General features: G+C 34.0%; 1 protein-coding gene across 1 annotated transcript in view; it reads left to right on the top strand.

Annotated features, from left to right (window-relative positions):
- LRP1B (LDL receptor related protein 1B) overlaps nucleotides 1-20,155 on the top strand; it is a 739,603-nt gene that overhangs the window by 540,391 nt on the left and 179,057 nt on the right. Inside the window, exons 32-36 of the mRNA XM_061354354.1 lie at nucleotides 9,827-9,967; nucleotides 11,959-12,084; nucleotides 13,155-13,286; nucleotides 18,357-18,491; nucleotides 18,913-19,042. Coding sequence (XP_061210338.1) covers nucleotides 9,827-9,967; nucleotides 11,959-12,084; nucleotides 13,155-13,286; nucleotides 18,357-18,491; nucleotides 18,913-19,042 — 664 coding nt within the window. The remainder of the gene's footprint in view (nucleotides 1-9,826; nucleotides 9,968-11,958; nucleotides 12,085-13,154; nucleotides 13,287-18,356; nucleotides 18,492-18,912; nucleotides 19,043-20,155) is intronic.

Genomic DNA, 20,155 nt, shown 5'->3' with positions numbered 1-20,155 from the left:
ATATGAAGGTAGATGATGTGCTTGTGAAAGTTATGCTAAATGAACTGCACAGACTTTATGCACATGGTGTAAATTAAGTCATATTTTAAAGTGGTAACTGCTAAAATAGTTTTATTATACACATATTTGGCCAGTATTGAACTCTAAATGCTGTTCAGATTTGTTGGAGAGGAAATGCTTTTACATACGCATTCATCAGCAGTAAGTTTTGTGCCCAAAGGAGTCATGAATGGTAGTATAGTCAAATTGTCTTTCGTTAATTTCATTGTGACTAGAAATAGAATAAAGAGATGGCCTTTACTTTAGGGAGCTATTGGAAGCGTTTATTATCAGAAGTTGTAAAGAGTATTTGTTCATACTTTCACTGCGATTTCTGTGGTATCAAGTCTTCATCTGTGATTCACAGTAGCTACAGCAGTGATGATCCATCTGGGATATTGAATGAAAGGTTTATAACTATCATTTAACGGAAAAGTGTTTCATGCTTCTTTGCCTGAAAGTAGTTGAATTTTTTCAGGTGTGGAGATGTGAGAATTTCTGCTGTGTAATTTTGAAACATCTATATGTCTAATACTCCTAATTTTGGAATGCTTTGGTTTTATGCGTGGTAACAACTCTTCCTATTCAGAATTAGTAAACAAGACTTACAGTGTGTTTGGGTTTTTGTTTTGGGTTTTGTCTTCGTTTTGGAGCAATAGTTGTGATAAACTGCAGTATGACATTGCAGTATAATTCTGTATATAAATCTGTTGGAGTAAAGTGCAAACAAATACAGTTTTATTAACAGTTCTGCATGTGCTGATTGAAAAACATGAGAAGTTTCTGGATTCATTTTCCTGTGTATTTTTATATTGTGCAACATATTGGGGCAACATAAGTGCTGTCCATTTTCCTGAAATGCTCGTGGCTTTATAGTCAGGCTTTTGTGCATGCAAAATGGATCAGAACAGGAAATCCAGTGGGATATGAAGCAAGATAAGAGATTTGTAGTTGGTGAATGATCATAGCTAATAATACATAAATAAAGAACAATGAATAATTTGTTCTAATGTAAGATTTAACATGATAGTATGAGAAAACTTAGTATCTCTATTGACCTGTTTGCCTATAAGTTTTAATAGGAAGTTTTAGTAGGTGAATCACAGTAATTACAATGTTTACTGCATAATTTTTCGTCCATTTCATAAATTTTCTGGACTGTTTTTATCTAAAACCGCAGTAAACACATAAATCCCAACATGAGCTGGAATGTTTCTTCCCTGTGTATATGCTAAGCTAGCATTTTTACCATTTGAATTCATCAGTGACTTGAAAAAAGCAGACATGATATCTGTGCCCAAACACATACCTGGTTTATGGCATTTAGAGTCATCTGAGTGCCACAGTCCTTTAGGCCCCTGCTGTCTTTTGCATTTTTGCATCTTTTGCATTAGTGTCTCCCCAGGTAAAAGCAGTGATTTAGCTTATATTTTTTCTTTTTTTTTTTTTTTAAGTGTATGATTTTGTCATATTGTTCATATGTTCCCACTGGAGCAGAAAGAAGAGGTAGAGTGTGGTGTTTCGAGACTCCCTTTGTACCATAGTCTCACCAAGTCATATGCTGGGCTGTTGCTGTCGATCATCGGAACATTTATTGGACTGGAGGCCAAAACCAAAGAAGCAGTGCTGGCAACCTCCATGGGTTGAAGGGATGGGATTTATGATCTGGGATAGCCCTGGTTCCCATGTACCCTTTCCCTTCCCAAGGTTAGGTGTACTGGGGAGAAAGTATTTTCTGAAAAATTGCTGAATTTCTAATAAATTTGCTACACCAGTGATCTCTTTTAGACCTCAGTTGTTCTTGCTTCTGAGGGTTTTTTAGGTCTTTGTTTGTCCTGGGTTCAACTATAGCAGTCATTTTTCTCCTTCTTCATAGCTGGTGCAGTGCTGTGTTTTCAACTTTAGCCTGGGAACAATGGTGATAACACACCGATGTTTTTAGTTATTGCTAAGTAATGTTTACTCTGATCAAGGACTTTTCAAAGTCTCATGCTCTGCCAGTGAGGAGGGTCACAGGAAGCAGGGAGGAAGCAGCCATCAATGTCTCCTTGTCACAAAGCACCGGCATGTTTCTCCCAAGTGGAGACACCCAAGGATAATCCAGTAGTGTACATGAACAGCTAGTGTCTTTTGTCCTTTGTCCTGGACAGCCTTTGGGCAGAAAATTAACAGATCTTTTGGCAGTTTCCAATGGTTTTTGCTATATCTTATAGTCTAGGTTCCAAAATATTTTTCAAAACTATAAAAAATTAATGACTGACAGAAGCTAGGACCAATAATGACTTCTTTCTTGCTTTAGTAATCTCTCTGCTGTTCTAATATCTCTGTGTTACCTTGATATTTGTTTCTGTTAATTTCAAAAAAGGGAAAAGACATGAGAAGCAGTTGGCACTCCATGGTTATCAACTGTAGTATGAACTCAAAAAACAATGCTACAAAGCCAGTAAAATTTTGTTTTGCTTTCTAGTGCATTATCTGGAGTAATTCAGAGCTTCACCAGGCAATTTAGTCCTATTCCTCAGTCTCTTCACTGTACATCTTTCTATCCCTCAATTTTACTGTTGCAGTTTAGCCTTTGTAAACTGGAAGTTACCACTACAGTTTTAGATGTTTACCGTTGTTTAGTCCTTTCCAGGCTCTGTTTAACATTTTCTTAATTTTGTATCCACATTCACTGTGTAAAGTGTCAGTGTACTCAACATCAGCCATTCTTAGTTCACTTCTGTTCAAAAATGTGAATTTGTTTACTAGCAGCCATTGTTTGTTGTCTTGCATTTGGTCCGCAGTAACTTTCTTCTGCTATTATATTAACTTTAAATTTTGTTCAAAAACCTCTGAAGTTTCTCCTGGTCTTTTGGAAACTTACCTATTTCATGGCACACTATGCCCTGCATAATTTTTCTACATCTTTTACTGGCACCATTTCACATAAGTTCATAACAAATACATCTACTGTTTTGGAAATTCAGGATGTTCCATGGGAAAGAATACCTGATTTTCTTATACAGTACAGTGATACTCTTTTCAACATTAAGAAAATCCTTCCTATATTGTGTTAAGGTTTGAGTTTAATATATCATATTCAGTATCTGATTCTAGCAGTTTTCCTGGTTACCAGTGTCTGAGTGTGATCAAATTTTATGTATGTATTTGGCATTTTGCATGAAGTCTCACTTCCTATCTTCCAAGTTACTTAATGAAAATGATTTCTTGACTGTAACTGAAACTAGTTGGAAATCTACATTTTTGTGGGAACTATATGTATTACTGTTTTGATGAAGAGTCATTATATTACAAGATTTGAATTACAAAGGGACTTGCAGCAATGTCTGTTGCATTTCCAAACTGGTATATTTTCTTTAATGATAAATAGCTATGAATCATAAACTGAGCATTGTTAGAAAAGTATTGATTAGTTACTGTAAGTTTGTAGCTGAGAATTAAAACAGATATTGAAGTCTTCTGTCAGCAGTTTTGGTGGAGGTATTTGATTGGATTTTGTATCAGGTCAAATACAAGATAGGAATACAATGTAATTGTGTAGGTTGCATAATAAGTTTGTAATTAATTGTGCATTGGTGGTTACTTTTTTTAAATACTTGTGGTAGAAACCTCAAAGGAAGTATTCCATGATATTAGTTGTTTTTTACTAGTATAACAGAGTAACTTCATGTAGTGAATAATTCTATGTATAAGTGCTATTTCTGTTGACATTAATATACAAAAATTCAATCAGCAATAACAACAAACTCAGATGCATATGATGGCTTTTCAATAGGAGTACAGATACTAGACCAATGTCTTTTGAGCACAAACTTTATATAATATGCCATCAAGGTGTATTATCAAAGAATCTAAACAGACAGTAACATTGATAGTATTTCATTTTAGACAGAAAACATGGATTCATGTTGCTAAAATACATTCATGCTGCCATTTATTTTCATCATGCAGTTAAATGTTTCAAAATAAGTTTGCAATACAGTTTCAAAAGTTAACAGTAGAATGCGTTTCTAGTAGCTCAGATGGTGGGAGCTGTGACTTTTCTGGACGTAATTGCGAAGTGAAAGGGGTTGCTTAGATCAGAAAGCTTCACATGTATACACCTTAATTTTCCAAGTCATCAGTCTTCTAATTGCCGTAACACCATTCATTACATTAGCATTAATATATGAAATATATTTAGGCAATTTGCCCAGTTCTAAGTATAGTACATAGTTGGCTTCCATAAATACTCAAGCCACCATTAATGAAACTAATGGCCCATCAAAATTTGCATTCAGAGTACTGCTTAAAATCTCCAAAGGACTGTCCACAATGCTAGTGTAGAAATTTTTTGCATTTCAAATTGCTGTTTCCCTATATGTTGCTGTGCTTAACGCTGATTACACAACAAATGGGTAAATGCAACAGTTTTAATATGTTATGACCTAGTTTCAGCAACAAAACTGTCATTACTGATCCAACAACTCTTCTTAGCATAATAAAGCAAATAAATAATTTAACCTCAGTTTGATATTTAAAGGTTTTAAATAACATTATTTCTTCCCTAGTTCATGAAAGCAAATTGTCTTTAAAGTCAACTGTTTTTTTTAATAATCTGTAATATTTTAAAATGAATATTAAAGTAGATTAATTCATCCTGATACTATAAGTCATAAGTGACTTATCTACTGAGGGAAATATGTTAATAACACAGAGAAAAATAGTCCAAGACTCTGCTTAGAATTATTGTCAAAAATAGCTGTGTAATACATTTGAGTTGCTTTGGTATAGGACTGTGTTGTGGCATATAAAGGCCACACAGCAGTTTCTGAACAATTAAAAGTTGTATTCTATAGGTCTTAAGTCATAACTGGCCAGCTTAAGATGTCTGTGCTTCAGAACTTGTGAGTTGTTTCAGGTTGATTTGGTTTTGGTTGTGGTAGTGGATTTTGCTAGGTTTGTTGATGTTGGGTTTTTTGGGTGTTTTTTGTTTGTTTGTTTGTTTGTTTGTTTGTTTTGTGGGGGTTTTTTGTTGTTTTTTTTTGTTTCGGGGTTTGGGGGGCTTTTTTGGGTTTTGTTGGGTTTTTTTTTGTTTGGGGTTTTTTGGGTTTTTGGTTGTTTTTTTTTATTTTTTGGTTGTTGTTGTTTTAAATTGGGTTTTGGGTTTAATTGTTTGTTTTGTTGGGGTTTTTTTAAATACCTGAAATGTCAGGATTTGCATGGGCTTTGTTGTTTAACTCTCCATACGCTACCCATACAGCTTTCTAAAACAGGATATAAAGCCTTGATGTAAACGAATAATAAATATGAGTTCCATAAGATTTTGTAACTTAAAATTTTAATTAAATGTTTATCCACATGTTATGCTAACAAGGATTTTTAATCTTTTTCATCTGGGGTTTTATTTTTGGTTCATCTACAGTTCTCTGTCTGAAATGAAAATGCTGATGATGTTAAACTATAATTACATAGACTTGCACCATTTAGTTATTTCATTTAAGATGATTAGAAGATATGTAACTGGGCAAAAAAAGAGAAAGGTTCATACTTCTTTCTCATGTAGAAAATGGCTGAGAGATTGTATTTCACATTAATTAATACTTTTAATGTAGTCATGAGTGAAATTTTAACTCACTGCAAAGCATGTTTTATTGTCCATATATTGCCATTTACATTGTTCCAGTTTAAAAATACATGTGACAAACTGAAGGTAAAGTTGAATTGAAATTGCTGCTATAATTTCTTGTCCTTTTTTTCTGTTGTTTTCCCTTTCATGGTTAACTTTAACATTCACCCAAAGCCTACATTGTGCTGTCTTTGAGACTGTTGGTGAAATCTGAGATGATATGGTATTGAATCGTTAGCTAGTTCAGTTTGTTTAAAATAATTACTTTTCCAAAAGGCTGAGAGCAAAGGGAGTTGCTTGTGCTTATTTTTATACACTTTTGTTAACTTTGAGACTACAACAGAGATGGGCAATTGAAACCTTGTTTCTTCACTGAGACTTCCTATAAGGCTAGTGCCAGAACTATATTTCATTTGATTGATTGATTTGTTCTATTTGGTTATTGACTAAGCCAACAAAAAAAATAAGCCACAGTGAGTTGGAAGGAGATTGTCGTACTGCTTAAGTTTTTTGAAGGTAGTAAGGACTTTGGTGTTCTGGAATTCAAGGAAAAAAGAAACGGACACTGTGAAACATATTATGGACTATGGAATTTGTTTGCCTGGGACATTGAGGCCATCGCATTCATTATTCATCCATGTGTGCTCTAGAGACAATGTGGACTGACATGTTAAGGACTTGAAATCAGATGACCGTGGTTTCTGTGTCAGTGTTTGGTTATTAGTCTACTGCAGTTTGAGTTTGAAATCCAATCTGATGCATTTGAGGTAGAGCCTGCTTTGCTTTCTCCCCCATCCCCTCCTTTTCTTGCCATGATTTCTTAGTTCTTGATTATAGTTTGGTTTTAATGTTTAGCATTGCAAGCAATTTTGTTCACTCGTGAAAATTAATTTCTTCCTAATTAAAGTCTGTTAAATTTCCATTTATAAGTGGCATTTTAATTTAGGATTTTCTGTGGAAGTAGCCTCAAACCAGCAGTTGTTTCAGCAAAAGTAGAATTGGTACAGACTGCTTTCATGTCTCCTGAATCTTAATAACACAGTACCTTCAGCTGTATTTTATAACCTTCTCTCCATAATATCTCCAGTGAAATACCCCACATTTTTAATCTTGAGATCTTACTGCAGTTTCTCTCCTGCTCTTCACAACAGATATCTCTACTGCAAGCACTTTTAGAGCTCTGCCCTATTCACAATTCTGCGATTTACTAGTACAATACCCCATTTTTCTTACATATTCCTTATATTTCTCCCTTTTTCTTCTCTCCACTCCGTTCCCCATCTTTGTGTCAAAACAAAGCAGAGGCTGTTGCCACTCTGAAGTTACTCATGAAGTGATATCTTGGCTAGCACATGTTGTGTGGCCAGCTGGCTACCGAAAAAGGGACCAATTCAGACAGCCCATCATGCTGCTCTTTTCCAGAATTACTGAAGCTCAGTCAGATGAGATTTTGTATGGGTTGGCTTTTGAGTTTGTCAAGGATGTATGACATGTGCATGTTCTTAGTTACACTTCAAAAAGAAATCTTTAGACAGAGGTTGTGTTAGCTCTGTGTATTGATTTTTCCTATGGTAACAGAAGTATCTTATGACTTTACTGTGAAAAGTAGAATAAAGCAGGATGTTGTTCCCGTTACACTTAGTAGAAATAGCTGGTAGTGCTTTGTGTTGGATTTATCTACAGCTAGAAACATCAGGAAGTTCTTCACTGAAATAATGGTTTAATGCTATATCTGAAGGATGACAGTAAGAATTAGCATTGGCTGTTTTCTGTATGTTTGGTATGGTCTGTGTTTCAGTCTCACACAGGAAAGGACTGATTTGCTTTGCTTCCAGCAACCATTGAGATTGGTGAATAATGGGAACAAGCTGGCTGACATTAATTATGGTAAAAATGAAAAGATTATGTTATACGGGGAACAGCTGAAGGGCTTGACCCTGGTTAGGTAAGGAGCTCTTCACTGAACATTCAGTCACTGAATTACCTAAGTCCTTGTTTCAGAAGTAAGTTTAAATTCTCAAGTGTTTAGTCTGTTAGAATTAGGCAGTAAGCATCATTACTATGTTTATTATTTTGGATCTGACAAAAGTTTGCTTACCTTTCAGAAATGCACTTCTGCAGTTTCATTGCATTCATTAGTTTCCTCTAGACTGAACCATCACCATGTTCTCATGGAATATGTTTATGTAGAATATGTTGGCATTAAACAAATGATTCCACCTTGAGTGTGCAATGTTGGTGCTTTTATATGTGAAATCTGACACATAGGAAGTCACAAAATCATGTCATGGCAGGACCCAATTCTCAAGTCTTGATAGTCTCAGGTGTGACATAAGTGTGAACAGTCGTTGGGCACCCCCAATGGATGACACATGGCTGTGGTACCTGGCAGTATGGGCATTACAAGTAGCAGTGCCATACTACAGAGCTTTTCCACTGTCACCACAGCATCTTCATTGAAACAGGGTGTAGCTGTTGTAGAAAGCAGTTCTGTGATCTTGATGTCATCCTTCAGAGCTATAGTAAAGACAATAACCATGTCCATTTATATGTGTAGGGGTATATGAAATAGCAAGAGTGTAAGGGGCATTTCCAACATTCTTCTGATGCTCTTAATTGCTTCCCTCTTATTTTACCATATTATTATATGCTTACCTCATATTTTACCCTATTCTGCCATCCAAGCTTTAGCAATAAGGAATAAATATTTTCTGTGAAGGCTGCTGAGAAGGATTTTAAGGGAGTATATTTCATAATCTTTCATTCTGTTTGCATTATTTCCTCTTGTTGTGTTTCCAGATAAATCATCTTTTCTCTTTTTTGTCTTGCAGTTATTATGGCTTACTTTATAGTCCATCTGTACAATATCAAGTGATGAAACATGAAATATTCAGAACTTGGTAGAAATACTGATTTGAGGAAAAGTAGTAAAGATTATTACCTTAAAGAAATTATAATCCATTGACACCTAGGCATTTTATTATCTTTTGTTTCATGAACGAGAGAGTAGCAAATACTTTAACTGAAGAAGCTTTTTCATTAATTCCAGAAGGTAATGAATCAAACTCTCAAAATGACAAACTGATAACAGTAATAAGTGTTGTATATTTCTGAATAAAATTAAAGTAATCCCTATTGTTGATATTTAAATTGTTAGTGGGGCTTAAAAAATAACTTTTTCCTGAAGTGATGCAAGTGAAATGAAGTAGAGAATATACAAGTCACATGCACCTTCTTTCAGCTTCTTGAAATTGTTAAATTTTCTTTGTTTGTCTTCATATACAATTGTTTAAATTGTTGTGAAGATTATCTTTACATTAATACTGACATTTATATCTTACTTTGTTTTTAATGAATGTTTACGTTCCACAGTAACCAATACAGTCATAGCAATATGGTCAAACTTGATGTTTCTGTCCGCATAGCAGTTAAAATCCAATCCAGATGTAAGTGAAATCTTTATGACTAAAGTCACCTGAAATCTAGCCACAGCAAAATAATATTGCGTATACTGGAATTACATATCAAGTGAGAATTCTTTTTCTTAACTTTTTGGCAAGTCCCTCATACTATGATTCAAGTACTCTGCATGCATGAATTGACACGGATGGTTTGAAATGTTACGCTTGTGTGTGCATAGCATGTCTCACTTTTTCTGTTATTTTAAAATCTTGTGTAAATTATGATTAAAAGTTACTTTCAATGTAAGTTGGGAATTTAAGTAATTTCTTGAAGACAGTAAAAAAATTCTTAGTTATTTTGATGGTAATTGTCATGCTGCTTAATTTGAACACTCAAGTAATGAAAACCTGGAGCCAGAGTTTCTGTCATCTCTACATACATAATGAATGGATATAGCAAAGTTCAAGAGCAAACCCTATGTTGTAGCACATGATCTGTGAATAAGTTTTTGTAACTTTTAGTTATGAGTTGTGCATAATACAGTTTTTCCACTTAAAAATGTATGTAAGCCTGTCATCTAAAGAAAAAAAGTAAATCTATAAACCTAAATTTTGTGGGTTCAGAATTAAAATCAAACCTAATTTATTTATGTTTCAGCAATTTTCCTTAAAATCGATCTGAGAATTAACCGCAAATGCTTTTCCCACCTTAGGTTTCAAACATATGTAACTTAATAGTGATCCTCTTAATTTTTAAAATTTAAAAATTTTACAGATAAAAAGCTTTGGTGGGCAGACCAGAACTTAGCTCAGATTGGCACCTGTAACAAAAGAGATGGAAGAAACCCAACAGTCCTGAGAAATAAAACTTCAGGTGTTGTACATATGAAAGTGTATGATAAAGCAGCACAGCAAGGTATGTTAAACTTTAAGCATGTTTAACCAACTTCAAGAGTGCATAGTATCTTTTTCCCATATTATTCTCCAAATGTGGATAGAACAACATGTATTTCATTGTAATTCAGTGATAAATTACAATAAACTTTTTTATTATTTAATATAATAGAGTAATGGCTTTACCATATATGCCCAATGTATTTTAATTGAATTTAAAGTTTAAAGTTTTTAGTAAAAAAAAAAAAAGCGTGTGATCTTATCTCAAATTATTTAAAGCTTGAGAGAAGCAGTATAAGTTAATTCATTAAGATTCTTAACTACGTATGCGTTTTAAGACAGTTTAATTCATCTAAATTGATGAAGTGACAGTAGTAAAAATCAAAAGTGCACTAAAAGCAAAAACATGCTGCCAAAGTTTAGTGGCAAAGTGGAACTAAGATAATATGAAAAAGTGTAATTTGGAATCATGCACACAGTTTTATGAATTTGGAGATCAGAGATAAAAACATTTGGGTGATTCTTTAGAAAGATATTATTTCTGATTCCAGCTACTGAACCATGTGAATCAAATTATTTCATTTTGCAGAGAAGCTTCCAAAAGAACACAGGATGTTTTACCACAATAAAACAGTAACAAAAAGTCTGTGTATGGAGTACATTAGTTCAGTTCTATAGTAAGTGCTCTTGGGAGAACTTGCCATTTGACATAATCTAGGAGATACTGGAGATGCTTTGCCAGCCTGGCCGTTACTTTTAAATGTGATGGAGCAGCAAATAATAATTCAGGCATTCAGTTATGTGTCTGTCATTTTAAAATACTTGAACTCCCTATCATAGAGGTATAGAGGTAGCCTCATGAGTACCCAAATATTAACAGTATCTGGTGTCTGTAGCATTAAGATGTGTCTTCCAGTGTACAAAAGTGAAGAAAATTTGCAGGTTGTTGTGCTACTGGACTTTTAACTGTGATTTCACTACAGCGAAATGTCACTTTGCTGATCTATATTTTGACAGAGAGCAATGTCAGGGTTTTGGTTATAGGAGGAGAACACTATAGATGGGATTTGCACCTTTTTTAAAGAATCTTTGCATATTTCATTTGCATCTTGCATTTCTATAAATCAAAGTGACATGACAGCAAGTATAACATGAGGGTACTTACAGATTTCTGTATACAAATTTGGCATTCTAGATTAATTTTTACCTTACAATTTCTCTAATTTTCTACGGATACCTGAGACTTAGAAAGCTCAACTGCCTTTTCCATTTGTATGGTTGTATCACTAAAAAAAATGGTTATAATTTTAGATGAAGAAATGCTTTTTTACTTCAAAATTAGGAATGCAAAAATATATGTGATATGTAGTGCTCTGATTCATATGTGCTTGGTAACTTGTAATCTACTAATTCTTCAAATGTTTTAGTAGATTTACACATATAAATCTTACTAAAAAGTGTTTACCTGTTACTTAAAAGTAAATATTGTTTTAGTTAAGATATAGATGTATGGATCTGTGAGGTCACATTTAAGTGTATCTTAGATATACTAAACAAATGCTGGTTCGTGATGATAATGAGGTTGGTATAACGTTTGATGAATGAATACAATATGATCGATGACTTGCTCATCGTTTAGAATAAAATGCCTTCTAGACTTATGTCAGTGAGATTTCATCATTGCAGTGTGGTATTTCATTTCATCAAATACAGTGTGGTATTTTCAGTTTTATCATTTACTTTAAAATGAGCAGATTCATCTTCAGAAAATTGAGGTATTAAAAAATATTCTAAGGAAAAAAAAATATTCTAAGTGCACAGATAAATGCTGCAAGAGTGAAACATTGAAAAGTAACAAAACCTGAAATGTTACATGCATATCTAAATTTTTTAAAGAATTTAGCTGGACGAAATTTGGTTTTGATAATAAATTGATGCCAACACTCATTTTTAGTCAGGATTGCACTGGTCAAGTTTTGTTTTTTTCTTGTCTCTTCTCCCATCATGTAATAGGTAGCAATTCCTGTCAGTTAAACAATGGCGGATGCTCCCAGCTTTGTTTACCAACATCAGAAACCACCAGGACATGTGTGTGTACAGTAGGCTACAACCTTCAAAAAAACCGGATGGCATGCAGAGGTAAAATGACGTTCAGTATTTATTTTCACTAACTTCAATTTTATCGCTGTAATGGGTATATAAACTTTCTTTAATGCAACATAAATGTGGCTTTCCTATTTTTTCAGTGTTTTTCATATGTGACAATAACATGTTCTTAACATTTTTTATTTCTTTTTCTTAAATAGTAATTTTTACTTTTACATTTATTTCTTTGGTTATTTATAACTTTCAGTTGTTAATTAATGTAAAATTGGTATCCAGTGTGTATTTAAAATATATGAATCCTGTATTTAAAATATAGGACATTTTGTGTATGGTAGTTAGAATTCTTCAATAATGAGTTATGTATCATCACCCTGCATAATTTCTTTTAAAGGTTTTCTAATATATGAACAGATTAGGGCAACAAAGTACTTGTTCTGATCTTGGTTGTGAACAATTAGATGTGATTCATCTCAACTGGGAATGACAAAATTACAAGACCTCTACACAGTTTCTTCCTACTTAATACACATAGAAATTCTTACCACTTAATAGAAATAGATTGCACCTGGAATATGATTAATCTAACATGAAAGTAGGCATTTCAAATATATCAACTGTATTGTTCACTAAAACTGTGTATTTATTGTCTATAAAGGAAGTGTGCATGGCTAAATGAGGTGAGATGAATCCTGTGCCTCAAAAGACCATTTTCAGTCTTGAGTCCTGCTTTCCACAAGTTCTTTAAAATTGTCACTTGCTAAATATATACAGGAAGTGCAGATGTGCACTGAAAATATTCTTAAATTTCTCATAATTCAAAATCAACTTCTTAAGTTCTGATTTTCATTACTGCTCATTACTTAATAAGAAGGTGATGCTTGAAATGGGCAGCTATTCCCTTTTTTCATGAGAATGCATTTATCATTTAAATAGAACTACACCATATGAATTCACAAGTATTTTTTCAAAGGGATAGCTTTATCATTTTGGAAAACTATGAAGCCGTACTGGAAAACTGTGTCTAGTGCTTGTTACTTCCTCAGGTTTTTTTAATTGGGAAAGTCTTCACTTTGCTCCCATCAGCTATTTTATTTTTCCTATAGGTATTGAATCATTTCTTATGTATTCTGTTCATGAAGGAATTAGAGGAATTCCTCTTGATCCAAGTGATAAAATGGATGCTTTAATGCCTATATCTGGAGCTTCATTTGCTGTGGGCATAGACTTCCATGCAGGTAAATGTCATGTATAGTTTATTGTATGTATGGTAAATATTGTATACTTTTCTTATAAATGAAATAAGGTTATCAAACCTTCTAAGTAATTGCAACTATATTTAAGAGAATTGGAAGTTGTGTGCTACAGTGTTAACCTGTAGCTATTTATTATTTACCTGTAGCTATTTATTATTTACAGTAAATAGAAAAACTTGTTATGTATATGTAGACTGCATTAGCAGCACTATCTGCTGTTTTTCAATGGAGATATCACTAAGAACTTGAATAGAAAACTGGTGATTTTACAGAAAGTGCTCAAATCTGTAGAAAAGCAGGTTTTATTAGTTCCCTTCTTATAGAAAAAAGCTTGTTGCTGTCATGACATATTTCCCCCAGAATTTTCTAACCTAACAGGTGGATTTGACAGCTGAGTGGCATAGTTTTCTTTCTGTCCAGTAAAGCTCAGCCTCTTCACTGCAGTGTACAAGCCAATTTTGTATGTTCCTTCCCTTCAAAAGTGGGAGCTCTAACAGCCTGAAGAACAGGCATGTCTATCTCAAGTACACTACTTACCTTTCCACTGCACTGTATAAATAGGAAACAGATTTTAGTTTGCATAGCCTCCACAAATGTCCTATGAAATTAGGTTTTTGTCTTCCATGCGTATGAAAGAAGGTGGAAAAAAATTAAGGTTCATGTCCTGAAAAATAATTTGATACATCTCCCACTGGAACTAAAGTGTGTCTGAATAACTTAAAAAACATTAGGAATTTTTGGTTAGCTTACAGAAAGTAAAAAATCTGTGACCAAGTAGTGACCTGAAAACACCTTGTACCTCCTTATTTTTGAGCCATTAGCTCTTGGACCAGCCTTCCTTCTAAGCTTGCATGAGCTGTTTTGGAGGTTTTTTTACCCATAGAGTTTACAAACTAGTAGTTTAGACATAAAATTTTAAGTTAGCTATGTTAAATACATAAGGACATTGACTTCTTGAAATGTTATTATTTTGTCATACTCCATTGTATTTAATTTTTAAATAAATTCTGCCTGGGAATTCAGCACCAAGAGATCCTCTGTTTTTTTTTTTTACTTAACTATATGTTAACATATGACTTCATATTAAAACCAGATGTTTTCCTGTTTGTTCTGTTTGACTACTTGATTACTCAAATATCTCTATAAACTTATTAACAGGTCAGGAGTTAAATTCATTAATGCGTTTTCTTTTGGCCTGCCTTTTACAGTGACACTCTTGTACTTCTACTCTACCTAGTAAAATTCCAAATTCACCCAACATTTTACAATGCACTCAAACTGGTATATTTTGCTTTCAAAATCAGTAACAGCTAATGTTCAGAGTTTTTGTTATATCATAGGCAAAGTCCGTCACAGTCTACTGAGACTTAAAAATTACTTAAAAGCCAGTGCTTTATACACATATCTTAGATGGGAATAGCTATGATGCAGCTGATTTCATCTAGTCTTTGAAAGCCACAGGATGATAGAGAAGTGGTAGGTACACATATTCATCTCAAAGTACCAAGACTATGTAATGGGGTTTTCCAGGGATTGTAGATTTTATTATACTATACTTTAAAAATACTGTGTTTGAACTCAGGTCTTACAAGCTTTATAGGATTATGATATGTAATACAGAAGTCTGAAATTTGACGTTTTGTCCCAGACCAGGTTTGGACTGGGGATTTTGCATCTTTTATTTTCTTTGGGTTTGGGATTTTTTTTTGTTTTGTTTTGGTTTGGTTTTGGCATGGTTTATTTACATGATAGCTCCTACTTTACAGAGCTTTGGATGCCAGCAGAAAATATCAAATTAGTGTTTTTTGAGAATAAGATGCAGGTACTAATGTTTAACTTTTAAAAATGAGAATTGAGGAAGGAGGAAATTGTGTAGGGTTCGCCAAGTTGTGTGATGATGAGTTACAGCACAGGGAACAGGAATATGTTTGACAGTGACAAATACATTGCTAAATATGAATGCAAATTTTCTGGAGCAGTGAAATCACAAGGAGATACTGTGTTATAAAAAGTTACAGTACAACTTTCAACTGCATTTCAGCTTAAAAAGCAATTATTTTTCTTATTTTGGTACCTTGAATTTTAGTAATTCATTCCTAAAACCTTTGTTCATCAAATCTGATTGAGAAGACAAGTGAATGTATTTTCGGATTTCATCTTGTTGGATTTTTTGTTTGTTTGTTTTATTTTGGGTTTGGGTTTTGGTTGGTTTTTGTTGATTGTTGGTTTTGTTTTTTTGTTTTGATTTTTTTAAAATAAAATGACTATTGCTTGCATTTCATTCTTAATCGTGTAATATTCCCTAATTCTGATCTACTTGCAGTAATGTTTAAGTATGCAAAGTGGTTAAAATACATTAACATATGTTAGTGGATAGCAGTTAAAGACAGCAATATTTTCTGCAGACGTGATAGAAGATAAATGCACCTTTCCCCCTCCACGCCATTTATCTGTGTTTTCCTTAAAGAACTACAAGAGTAGTTTTGACCTTTGGACTTCTTTTAGAGGTCAGTGGGAAGAGGGCTTACAAGCGTTGTTTATGACATAGGTTTATAAAATTGGGTGTCATCCTAGTAGGCTTTCATTTCTGTTTTGTTAAGAACAATGGCATTGATACTTTCCTGCTGCTGCACACTTCTTCACAATACCTCAGGGAAATGCTCATTGTTGTTTTCCTCTCAACATTGTCCCAGGAAGCTCACCATACTTTTTAAATTAGTATGTGGTTTGTATTTGTTGAAATAATTGTTTCACACATTGGAAGTACTCTACTTAAGCTTGGTGTAGTTGGAGGAGAATCTGCATGGCAGAGAAACAGTACTTTATTGAGGACATCTAGGGCATTCAAAGTATTGAAGAAACAAGAATGTTGTGTTTCACTGTGTTTATTTGCATCAAATTGGGTAGAGCTATGTGTCCAAGAAAAAGTGATCCTGTTCATCAGGAGACACTATCTCTTAAGTCTTACTGACTTAGAGGACGCAAGCTACTTAATGATTAGTAGCATTTGTTTTCTTATTTAAATTACAGAAATGAAATGTAGTTACATGAATGCATATGTGTCAGAAAGCCTTCATAAAGGTGGAGTAATGGATTTGTTGGTAGATCTGAAATCATACAGTGTTACTGCTGAGCTCCTTTCACTTCTGCAGTAGCTAATCCAGAAACAATTTAGGATTTTGCCTTTGTGAAAAGAGAAGTCTTTCCCAGTCCCTCACTGAGTTTTGCTGAACTTAGTGGGAGCTGGGAATCCAGAGGTGTTCTGTAACATATTTTTCCCTACTTCTGGCTCCATTTTCTGTCACCCTGTTACTCATGCTATCATTATGCCTTCAGGCATTTTATCTGTGGTGTGCAGGTGTGTATAGGTGGGAAGAGAATAGATTTTACTGTCTTTGTAGAAATAAGCATTTTGAACATTTACAGACTAAGCTGACAGAGCCTGACAGAAGGGGTAATGTTCAGCAAATACTTTGCATGTGGAGTTTTGAGTTACAGGATTTTATTGGCAAAATACTAATGCATTTAATGGAATTAATTTGCAGTGTTTGCTGATAAGCAGCCTGTGTACTGTAAGAGTCAATGTGTGGCCATGGTTACTAATGCTTACCACTTAGCAAAATGCTTGTAGGAGCCGTACAAAGTTACAGACTGTTATTTCCCATTTTGTGGCAACTGTAATTTCCAAGTAGTAATTCTCTTTTCTTCAGATTCCAAGAGTAGAATAAGTAAATAAATACTGAAGGCTCCAAATTGAATATAGGCCTTCTTTTCATCTGCCTGAAGCCAGAACTGTCTTCAAGAACTAGATGCTGAAGGAATTTTCATCTCCATGTCTCTAATTTTCAAAGTAATTAGAAAAATAAAATAGGTTTGTGTAATTATAATGTTAATAGTGCTACCTGACAGAGACAGCCTTGACACACGAATCTGTGAAAACAGTATCCACTTTTTAAAGGGAACAACTACAACAAATTAAAGGCTAATTGCTTAATCTGAATTCCTATAAGCTTGTTCTGAATGGCATGGATATGCAGTGGTTGAACCCTACTGTGAGAATGTTGCTAAATATTTTATTGAGATATGGAGAATTTTGATTAGTAACAAAAAGGAATCCATAATAATTGCTGTGTCTATAAAATGAGAGGGGTCTGTCATTTGGATCATACCATCTGTATCCAAGTGCAAACTGAAATTCAGCAAATTCTGTAGTATTATCTGCATTTGAAACCCACAGAGATCTTTATTAGTTTGGTGGCAACTAATTACTTAGATCTTTTCAAACCATATAGCAAAGGAATATAGGCTTTTTTCTTTTCTTACTAGTATGAAGTACCTGAAAAATCAAAAAATATTCTCAAATGTAATGCATAGAACAGTTACTGAAAAATTTTCCATTGCTGTGAATAAATTGAATGTGAGCATTCACAACTTACTTACCTGGGCAACCCATTCTAGTGCCTCACCACCCTTACAGCAAGGAACTTTCTCGTTATATCCAGTCTAAACTTCCCCTGTTTAGATTTGAACCCATTACCTTTTGTCCTGTCACTACAGTCTCTAGTGAAGAGTCCAATTGGGAAAATAAAACAGGTTTGTATAATTATAATATTAATATTGCTAGTCGAGTTTCTGCAGTCCAGTACTGAAGAAAAAGACTGTATAGGCAGTTTCAAAAGGTAGTATTTCATACTAGTAGATATTTTGGAATGGTGATTAATAAACAAAACAATGTTTTTCAAACATCCCGTTAAAATAATAAAAGACAACAGTTACTGTCATTTTAGTAAGGGTAGTAGCTTCCATCTGTTGACATGGCCCTATTGTCTAATACATGCAGTACTAAATAACCAGAAGAAAACCTAGAATTCTAATTTAATTATTTTAAATAAATAAAAGGAAAATGAAAGAAGAATTAATGATGATGGTTTAGATACTATTCTTCACTCTGAGACATACTGGTAAAGTTGTAATTGTCAGGTTTTACATTTGCTGATGTAGAAACTTGAAGTAACTGAATTAATTTACGAAATGTTGCCATGTATTTTTTAGGAAATGATACGATCTATTGGACAGACATGGGCTTCAACAAAATTTGCAGATCTAAACGAGACCAAACGTGGAAAGAAGACATTGTTACAAATGGTTTGGGAAGAGTTGAAGGCATTGCAGTGGACTGGATAGCAGGTAGGTCTTAACCTGCTTCAAGACTTGTCATTTCTTACAGTACGTTCTTGCATCTTCAGCTGAAGACTAAATAATTTGCTTTGCTTTCTGCTTTAATTTCTCTTATTCCAAATGTCTAGGTAGTCTTCTTTGAAGATACCACCACTGGTTTTGCAGTTTTATTGCAGACAGAAAAATTATTTAAATATCTTTATGCTATTTCTTAGATAGCCAGTCTCAATCATTAGTTAACAAGTGACAATCATTAATACAAGCTTATTCTTTAAAACAGAGGGCTGACTAAGACTAGAAATTACAAGTAAAAGATACATATCAGTTAAAATACAGCCATTAGTTTCTGGTCCTAACTGGCACACTGAAGATTTTAACACTTTTCATGTAGTCTTTTCTTTTTCCAGTAACTTGAAGGTATTTTTTCTAGGTAACATATATTGGACGGATCATGGCTTCAACTTAATTGAAGTTGCCCGGCTGAACGGCTCATTCCGATATGTAATTATATCCCAGGGTTTGGACCAGCCGAGATCTATTGCGGTACACCCAGAAAAAGGGTAACATGACTGGCAACTTGCACTTCTCATAAAGTTTGCATGCTAGTACTGAGGATTTTGCATAAGAAAATCAAGAGCTTTGTTATAACAGATAAGCATTTAATGAAATCCAAAAGGATTGTGTTGGAAACTATTATACTGTAACCAAGCTGTGGTAAAAGGAAATGTTATTCTTATCATAGGCTGATTTTTTTTTCATTGGCCTCTGTGTAGATGGCATACTGTACTTTATTAGCAAAACAGTTTTTATTTTCTAAGGCAGCCATTTCAGCTGAAGTTTAGACATTGCTTGGAAGCATACTTGAATCTGTTCTCAAACTTCCAGCAAATCCAGGGAAGTCACGTTAGCTAATAGTGACCTCGATGTCATGATGAAATTGTAGAATATAATCCTTGGTAGCTATAAATTCTAATATCATGTATAATCACGATACTAGAATTTATAATAAGCAACCAAGGAGATTGCCCAGGGTAGCTGAAAGTAGTGTGAGATGAAACATGTGCGTAAGAGAGTAAGGGTTGTCAGAAATTACATCTGTATTCATCCAGGTGTTTGAGAATAGAGATTACACTGCAGCATTAACAGAAATAGAGAATGTTCTGTCCCATTGCAGCTCCAAAACTATTCCTAGCAGAGCTACAACTAAACAGTAAAGTAATGTTAAATGTAGAACTGAATTTGGTAGTGCGACATTCCTTAGATGTTTTGATCATGTAGAGGTTTATAGTTTTTGCGTGTGTTCAGAATACTTAATCATAGAGGGATGAGAGGATCACAGATAAATAATTGTTTTACCTTCCTGGTAGAACAGTGTATCACCTCTCTCTGAAGGTAGTTAAGCTTGACCTTTTTTTTTATATATATACTGTGCCACAAAATTATGTCATGAGATGTCTCCAGGTTTCTTCAGGAGAAGGAATGGCTTGCTTGTGAAGTGCAAGCATACCTTTCTTTGGGAAGATTGTGGCCTTTTTACCCTCCGTGTTATTGTCATTTCTCTTTCCCTTTACGAGGCAAAACTTCCTAAGGTATGCTTCCCTCCCTTGCCCTCACTTCACAGTCTTCATTTCTTCTGAAGCTTGGGTTGACAGACAGAAAAATAGAGAGAAAAA

The sequence above is a fragment of the Neopsephotus bourkii genome, unplaced genomic scaffold, assembly GCF_033783945.1.
Source record: "Neopsephotus bourkii isolate Nb327-2 ecotype Australia unplaced genomic scaffold, CSIRO-AGI_Nbou_v1 NB_730, whole genome shotgun sequence".
NCBI lineage: Eukaryota > Metazoa > Chordata > Aves > Psittaciformes > Psittacidae > Neopsephotus > Neopsephotus bourkii.
This window is presented reverse-complemented; position numbering and strand designations above follow the sequence as displayed.